Here is a 9,512-nt window from a genome sequence, read left to right on the forward strand (position 1 = left end):
TTTCATGCCTCTCTGTGGTGGTACAATGAGGCGTCTTTCACTAGAGGATCTCAGTCTTCTGGAAGGAGTGTAGATGTGTAGTAGCGAATGGAGGTAGGCAGGTGATGATCCGGTGGCTGTCCTATATGCCAGCATCAGTGTCTAGAATTTAATGAGTGCTGTAACCGGTAGCCAGTGCAGGGATATGAAGAGATGTGTGACATGGGCCTTTTTGGGCTCATTGAAGACCAGCCGTGCTGCTGCATTCTGAATCATGAGGTCTGTTTGTACATGCTGGAAGACCAGCTAAAAGAGCATTGCAGTAGTCCAGCTTGGAAATGACCAGGGCCTGGACGAGGAGTTGTGCAGCATGCTCTGTTAGGAAGGGCCTGATCTTTCAAGATCGAGCAGTTTTAGCTATGTGGTCTTTAAAAGTCAATTGGTCGTCAAAAGTTACACCAAGATTTCTGGCTGAAGTCGATGGGGTAATTGTTGATGAACCTAACTGGATGGAGAAGTCATGTTGTAAAGTTGGAGTGGCAGGAAAGACAAGGAGTTCAGTCTTTGCTAGATTGAGCTGGAGATGGTGTTCCTGGTTTGAATGAAAGATAGAGCTGTGTATAGAATTTTGCAAATTGTGTGGAAATTTTTATTTTAGAGTGTTAACAATAGTAAAAAACTGTAATACAGGTTTTAGACAGATGTATCTATGAAGTTGCAGTGCATTGCACATTTCATTGAGCCTTAAATGTTAAATGGTACAATAACCAAGAAAAAGTAACATGTCTTCTTATTTAAACAGCCTCTATTTAAATAGAAACTGGCATAAATCAGTGCCACATCTCCATGAATTGCTCATTGCGCCTGTGTTTAACCAAACTATATTTTTTTTCTTAAAAGAAGACGATGATGAAAGATCAGGGAAAACTGCTCAGATTCTCACTGTTGCGTTCGATTCTTGTTTTTTAGATTGGAGGATGACTGCAGGATATAAAGGTTGTAGAAAGTAGCCTTCTCATAATATTAAGCTTTATTTGTAAAAACTGCAGTACATTTCTGTAGCTCTTTTTGATTTTAAAATTGTATTTTTGTCTGCATTACACATGGAATTAGTCAAAGCCCACAGCTCAGCAGTGGACATGCATTTATTGCATGAATGGAACAAAACATGAAGTGTCTAAAATACATATGCACAGTTCCGCTGATGATGTTTACTGTATGCTTTGCACAAAATTAACAAACTGTACACTGAATCAAAATAACCAGAACATTAACAACAACACTGATATAAGAGCTTGTGGTTTATCTGTCAATCAGATGCACTCTCGGCCACTGATCTGTGCTCTCTGCGTTTACTTTGAGAATTATCATTAGCTGACAGAAAGGTTAAAAAAATATATATTTTTGAGAATCAGTGCATAAAATAAAGCTGCTCTTTATTTTCATTGATGACTGCAGTGTTAATAATTTTAATTACAGGCCTATAATTAATTGTATATATTAACAGAGCTGTTTTAGACCTGTTCAAGCTTGCAATTAGCTTAAACTAAACTATGCAGAAAACCCTGTTGTTAATGTTAACTGGCTTGTTTTCCATTTCTTTATAGTAATGTTATATCTCTACATTTTATTAATTATAATAAAAAAGAGCAATTATGAGTAATATATAAGTTACATTTTTTTGCCAAATTCTCCTCTGTGGTGTACATTTTTCTCGCTAGTTTATAGGCACCGAATGGATTTTCTGCTGTTATGTGACAATGACTGTATACGAAATCACCCTCAATACCCTATTCACTCTTCCCTACATTAGTCCACAAATACAGTTCACTTGAAGGAGTGAATGAAAACGAGTGAGTGAATTCGGACGCTAAGTGCACCGGTAGGACTGCCGCTTTTGCAGTTTGCTTACTGTTTAATAATCATTTAAAATGGGCAGTTCCAGTAGTAAGAGTAAAGGATTTATCTTGAACTCTGTCATGAAAATTACGTATAAACCCTAGTTAAACAATTTAATAATCAATTTACAACGAATTTGTACCTGTGTTGTACGCTGTATTACGCAGTGGACGAGTACGTTGTGAAATGAACGGATGGATGATTCAGCTGCAGGCGCCATCTTCTGGCGAAACGCGGGAATTCATTCAGCGTACGACTCCCACAGTGCATTATGGGCTATCTTTAGCTGTTCAAATGTACATCGGTTGTACACTCTTTTTTTGCGGTGCATTGTGGGATTGAATGAGTGCAGTCGAGAACGTCCGCTATAGTTTCAAACACCACGTAAAATGGTTGTTCCCTCAAATAGTGCCCTATTTAAGGGTATAGGGGTGATTTTGTATACAGCCCATGTTTTCAAGCTGCTGTCTTTCCGCAGCTGAAGCACTCATTGAGTAATTACATGAGACAATACATTCAGTAAGTTGGAGTGTTTCTTTCACCATGGATCGGATGTTCATTCAATGTTTAGAATATAAGTCCAGGCAGTGGATAGATGAGATAGCTTTATCCCACTCCCAGCGGCATACGCAGACAGCAAGATGACTGATCACTGAGTAGGTATGAAGCACTGGGAAAGATTGGACTAGAACTGACTTAGACTAGAAAAGAAGTCTACAGAGTCATTGAGCGAACAGTAGTGACAAAAGTAGCAGAGAGAATCAGAATCAGGTCAAGAGAGATCGGATCAGCACAAGCTGTGATCACAATGAGTTTAAGTAGCAGTAATGAGAAGAGAAAGAAACAATTAGAAGTATTTATTTTCTCATTTAAAAAAACATTGCCATGACAAATGATGTTTTATTAACAAGGTTCGGGAGGAGCATGATCAGATAATCAACCTGGCCCAGGTGGAGCTCATCAGCCAATCACCTTAACAAGCTCAGTTCGTATAAATACAGCCAGCTCACCTCTGTTCCACGACAGTTTTCTAGCATCCCACCCCCTCCCCAACGCCTCACTCTCTATTTAAGTCATCCCAGTTCGGGATGACTGGGGGAGTTCTCTGGTTCGGGCTCCATCCTGAGCTCGGAGCCCTCCCCCTGGACAGCACGCCAAATATGCTTATTAAATTGCCTTATCAGTTTATATGAGAGTGCGAACTTGTGAAGTGTCATTTAGCATAACACAGTACTTGTAGCATTTACATATTGCTTCCTTTGTCCCCATTTGGATAAGCGTCTGCAAAATTTGAGCTTCTTCTTTACGTTTTAATGGCGGTTGGCAAACCCACTTAGAGGTGCATACCACCACCTACTGTACGACACTGACATTCAGCTGCGGCGTGAACGTAGCTTTGATTTCACACAGATACAAATTTTCTGGTGCCATTTGAAACTTCGGAGCCATTTAAAACGCTTTCCACACATAAAACACAAATATGGCCTCACATCTGCATGACTTTTCAGGTGTATCTGTAAGTGTAAAGGCAAAAGAAATGTTTTATTACACTGATCACAGTTAAACTGCTTTCCTCCAGAGCGAATGGGCTGATGTTGATTTTTCAAACTGCTCCTTTTTCTCTTTGTACTCACAGAGCACTGCAGTTCCTTTCCAGAATGTGTTTGCATATGACGTTTCAGGTCTCTTTTATATGTGAAGCTCTTCTTACACTGAGGACACGAGAAAGGTTTCTCTCCAGTGTGAATCCTTGTATGAATCTGAAGGGTTACATTCTGATTGAAACTCTTTCCACAGTGAGTGCAGGTGTAAGGTTTCTCTCCGGTGTGGATTCTCATGTGAATCTTAAGGCTTGCTTTAAATCTGAAACTCTTTCCACAGTCATGGCATGTGAAAGATGTTTCTCGAAAATGCCTTTTTTCATGCCAGATAAGGCGTCTCTTGTCTGTGAATCTCTGTCCACAATGATGACAGTTAAAACAGTTGGCTCTTGAATGAAGCCTCATGTGGCTAGTAAGGTTTGTTTCACGTGAAAAACATTTTCCACACTGAGGACACACAAAAGGCTTCTCTCCTGTGTGGGTCTTCATGTGAACCTTGAGATTTCCTTTTTGTGTGAAGCTCTTCCCACACAGTATGCAGGTGAAGGGCTTCTCTCCTGTGTGATTTCTCATGTGGGCATTAAGAGTTGATTTATTTGAGAAGATTTTCCCACACACTTTGCAGATGTAAGGACTCTCTCCAGTGTGGGTTTTCACGTGTGAATCAAGGGTTGTTTTATGTCTGAAACTCTTTCCACACCGATCACATGGAAACGCCTTTTCTCCAGTGTGAACGACCATGTGAATCTTAAGAGATCCTTTGCGTGCGAAGCTTCTTCCACACTGTTTGCAGGTAAAAGGCTTCTCTCCAGTGTGAGTTCTCATGTGGGTATCAAAGTGTGCTTTATATGTGAAGCACTTCCCACACAGACTGCAGGTAAAGGGATTCTCTCCAACGTGAAGTCTCATATGAGTTTTGAGGCTTCCTTTACAATTTAACCTCTCTCCACACCATTGACATGTAAAACCGTTCTCCCCTGAGTGTTTTTTCTTCGTGTGGTAATCAAAGGATACTTTATGTATGAAACTCTCTCCACACTGATCACATGTGAACGGCTTCTCTCCAGTGTGACGTTTCAAGTGGGAATCAAGGCTTTGTTTATGTGCTAAACATTTTCCACAATATTGGCAAATGAAAGGCCTCATTCCAGTGTGACTATTCATGTGGCGTTGAAGGTGTTCTTTACGCAAGAATCGTTTTTCACACAGTGGGCATTTGAAAGGCTTCTCTCCACTGTGAACTTTCATGTGCACTTGAAGGTTATATTTATTCTTCAAAATCTTTCCACATTGATGGCAGGTAATTTCGCTGTTAGAATTGGTCCTCTGAACTGCTTTTTGTGATGAAGTTGTTTCGGACTGTATGGATGTTTCCACAGTCATGAAATCATGTCTCTCATATTGATTTGTCTCTTCTATCTTTGTCAGTTCGTGCCTCTCTTCTTTCAGTGCCATCATGCCTAAAGTGAAAAAAGACAAATACAAGTAAGTTAGAGGCACTTTAATGATTTAAAGCAACAGGGAGGAATAAAAAGAATTGTGTGGAATAAAAAAACTGCTAAGGTCAATATTTTGATTATACCCTCAAATGATCAGTTTGATTGGTTACAGAACAAACCACTGTTGACTTACTTGCTTACTGAAATAATATGTACTGTCATCATAGCAAAGACAAAGGAATAGTGTAGACTTGAGAACAATGATTGCTAATGCTCACAAAGAAGGAGAAGCATACGTTTATCTAAGTTTGAAAAGATTTCAAAAACTTTGGAAACTAGTGAGAGAGGTTTCTAAAGACTCGAGAACAACTGCTAAGACACTAGTGATTGATTTAGCTAAGTTTGGGACTGTTTTATCAACAAAAATGGTCACTAGAGGCCCGCACAGGAATGGACTGCGAGACTGTCAACCAAGAACAACTCTACTTCTGAAGAAAGAGACACCTCCAAGCTAAACTGACATTTGAATGACAACCTGGAGAAAAATTACGCAGACTAGACTTGGTCAGTTGAGACTAAACTAGAGTTCTTTGGCCACAGAGATGTTGCCTATGTCTGGAGAAAGAAGGGAGGGGTGCTCAACCCAAAGCAAGCCAGTTCCAAGAGTGAAACATGGCAGTGGGAGTATAATGTGGGGATGTTTCAGTGTGTTTGAAATCTTGTCAGTGTCAAAGGATTCATGAAAAAGGAAGAACTGGCCTGCACAAAGCACAAAGCCAGACTTCAACCCAATAGAAAATCGATGGGGATCACTGAAGACCGGTCACAATTCCAAGGGCGGAAAAACACTAGGAAAACCTGACAAGACCAGAGTCCAGGCCAGGAGACCAACAAATGTGGAGGAGCTTGAGAGCTTTGCTAAGGAAGAATGGGCTGCGACTCCTTATGGTGCGTTCACACCGGACGTGACTTGCGCGGAAAAAACGCGCTATTCGCGCGTAGTTGAACGCTTGAACATTTGAGTTTACTCGCGTCATTCGCGTGTGACATTTTCTTTTCTTTGGCTTCTGCCACTCCTCAGCGAGAAAGGAGTTGTAAAATAGGTGAATGAGCTCAATTTGCCAGCTTTAGCTTGCTTGTAGTCTCAATATGTATGTATATGTAGGTCAAATTGAGTAAAGAGCGTTTTTTTAAACTAACCAAATTGTCCGACCTCTTCACTCACTTTCTTCCTAGCAAGATCCTTTTTATTCCTGTTTCTACAAAAGTCCAAAGATGTATCGTACAGCTCCGAGTAACCACAGACAGCAACGGTGATTTTGTCCTCCATTGTTGTTTCGGATTTCTGCCTCCATCACTACTAGAGCAAGCTCCTGATTGGTTAACGCGGTGCGGATTTTCGCCAAAGTTCAGATTTTTGAACTCGCGTGATTCGCGCGAATGGCGCGGCAATCGCTTGAAATGCTCAATGCGCGCCGCTTCATTCGCGCTATTCGCGCCGCCTCATTCGCGCGTTTCGCGCAGCAGGATGGCTATTCGCGTCTTTGCATTGACTTAACATGTAAATCACTCGCGCTTGCCGCTTCATTCGCGTCCGGTGTGAACGCACCTTTAGGAGACACATCTAAAACCTTGTTGAAAACAAAAAAAAATGACCAAAGGCTGTTATCAAGCAAAAGGGAGACACCATTGACTAACATCTTGAGGGCTTATTTTGACCTGTAGACTTTTTAAACTTTTGTTTTAAATTGTTCCGATTCGTATTACAAACACTCCAGCTTCCTAAATAAACTATTATGTTTCGAAATGCAGTGTTGAAACCATTTTCTCTCTGTTAAAGGATTAGTTCACTTTCAGAACAACAATTTACCGATAATTTACTCACCCTCTTGTCATCCAAGATGTTTATGTCTTTTTTTCTTCAGTCGTCAAGAAATGATGTTTTTTGAGATAAACATTTCTGGAAATTTCTCCATATGATGGACTTAAATGGTGCTTCGAAATTTGAACTTCCAAAATGCAGTTTAAATGCGGCTACAAAGGGCTGTAAATGATCCCAGCCGACGAAGAAGGGTCTTGTCTACCGAAACGATCGGTCATTTTCTACAAAAATAATAATATACCTTTTAAGAACCGAAACTCGTCTAGCACTAGGGCTGGAATGTGCGTTCGCAACTCTAAGTTACGTAATCATGTCTGTGTATTCCGGCTCAAAAAGGTAGGGAACGGTGGAAAAAATCCATCTCATGTTCTCCACAAGCTTGAAAATCATCCGACATTGTTGTACTTTACGTTATACCTTGTAGGTAAAGAGCGTTTGTCTTTGCAAGTTCGCTTGGTAAACACTGGGTCTGTAGTTCCGCATACGTCATTTCGACGTGATTGTGTAGTACGTAACATTGCGAACACGCAGCACAGCCCTAGTGCTAGGCGAGTTTCAGTGCTTAATAGATATACAAAATATATTTTTCTAATAAAATGACCGAACATTTCGGTAGACAAGACCCTTCTTCGTCAGCTGAGATCGTTTACAGTCCTTTGAAGCCACATTCAAATTGGATTTTGGAGGTTCAAATTTCCGAGCACCATTTAAGTCCATTATGTGGAGAAATTTCCAGAAATGTTTACCTCAAAAAAGTATAATTTCTTGACGACTGAAGAAAAAAGACAGACATATTGGATGACAAAGGGGGTGAGTAAATTATCTGTGAATTGTTCTTCTGAAAGTGAACTAATCATTTAAGCAGCACTGCATTAGACGATTTTAAAGCATGACATGGAAGCCAAGAACCAGAATGAGAATGAAAACCAACCTGTTTGTTCCTCAGTATCTTCATGTTTGGCTCTGAATGCTTCTTCAATCCTCACATCTTCACTCTCCTCTTTAATAAACGCCATCTTTATAATAGTGTGTCACATGGATCTCAGTTGCTTCACCAGGAGTTTTTCAGGGTGTTTGGACACTTTGCCCTGTTTAAGATGAGAATAATTAACAAAAAGAAGAAGTCTAAACTATATCCAAGTGAGTCAGTCAGAGTGATAGTTAGTTGCCTTAAATGACCTGAGTAGACACACACAGCACACAGACAACACCATTCAAGTATTACATTTGATATTAGATTAGGGTTGCCAAACGTTGCATATAATACAAAAAAAAATCACCCTTAAGGCTTCAAAAAAAGCATTCTGTATGAAAGCTATATGGAACACAGTTTGTCCCGTATTCGCAGACATACACCATACCCAACAAACACAGAACATTCCCCTATGGTTCCTTTTGGTTATATTTGTGAACCAAATAAGAACATTCTAAGAACTTCCCCTGTATGTTTCTTTTTGTTTTATAAATAGAACCTTCACAGAATGTTCCCTGCAGGTTATTTTTCGGTTTCACTTTGATTAACTGGTAACACTTTACAATAAGGTTCTTTAGTTAACATTAGTTAACCACATTAGTTAACATGAACTAATAATGAACAGCACTTATACAGCATTTATTAATCTTTGTTAATGTTAATTTCAACATTTACTAATACATTACTGAAATCTTCTTAACATTAGTTAATGCAGTGTGAATTAACATGAACAAACAATGAACAACTGTATTTTCGTTAACTAACGTTAATAAAGATTAGTAAATACAGTAACAAATGTATTGCTCATGGTTAGTTCATGTTAGTTAATACATTAACTAATGTTTAACTAATGAACCTTATTGTAAAGTGTTACCGATTAACTAAAGGGAACCTTTCCAGATCATTCCCTGCAATTGAAATGTTGCAGATGCTTTTAAATGATGACCAGCAGAGAGATTACTCTAATACTGAAATGGGTATTTTACATAAACAGAATATCATGTCAGTCAAAATGCATTAATATGATCAGATAAATTCAACTTTATAGCTAAAATATAAAGCCAAGGTTAAGCCTAGTGTGAAAAGTATGTCATATGTGGTACAGTACAAATAGTGAGTGTCCCTATTATGTTTATTTTCTAATAAAGAATCACATTGTCCCTTATTTTCCTTTTCTGAAATTGGCAACCCTAATTTTGTTGTTGTTATCTGTTTATTTCATACTTATTATATTTAACAGATTACGTTTACACAAAACAAAAACCACTGGTTTGTATAAGTTGTCTTTGCACGTTTGTGTTAATTGCATTTGCGCTTCGAATGACTGAATCATTTTGCAAAGCAATTGATTCAATTCACTCGGAGTTTCATTGAGCTCTGTTTTTTTTTCAACATTACTTGCCAGTGACCGAACTCATCTTTACCATAAATTGATTACAGTTTTTTACAGACGCAAAGACACATTTCTCAATACTTAGATCACTTTTGCAAAACTCTTTACACAGTGAGCACAACAGAAATCTATGTGGGCTAAACCGAGGATCAATTATCATTGTTTTGGCACAAAATGCATTTGGCAATGACTACATCTCTCAAATTTCATGAATTCTTTTCTCACTCAGACCCAACAACTGCCAAAAATCTTTGTACGTACAGGACATTTTGCACGTGCTTACATACTATTTTCATAACTGTTAAACTTGAATAAGACAGCAAAATTAAACAGCGATATTTTATTG

General features: G+C 39.0%; 1 protein-coding gene across 1 annotated transcript; it reads right to left on the reverse strand.

Moving 5' to 3' along the window:
* Positions 1-2,718: 2,718 nt before the first annotated feature.
* Positions 2,719-7,882, reverse strand: LOC141333838 (uncharacterized). Its single transcript, XM_073838987.1, has 2 exons — positions 7,732-7,882; positions 2,719-4,939 (listed from the first exon to the last, which is right to left on the reverse strand). Exons 1-2 carry the CDS (start codon positions 7,814-7,816, stop codon positions 3,252-3,254), a joined length of 1,773 nt encoding a protein of 590 aa, XP_073695088.1. The 5' UTR covers positions 7,817-7,882; the 3' UTR covers positions 2,719-3,251.
* Positions 7,883-9,512: the final 1,630 nt, after the last annotated feature.

This window comes from Garra rufa, chromosome 4 (assembly GCF_049309525.1).
Source record: "Garra rufa chromosome 4, GarRuf1.0, whole genome shotgun sequence".
Classification (NCBI taxonomy): domain Eukaryota; kingdom Metazoa; phylum Chordata; class Actinopteri; order Cypriniformes; family Cyprinidae; genus Garra; species Garra rufa.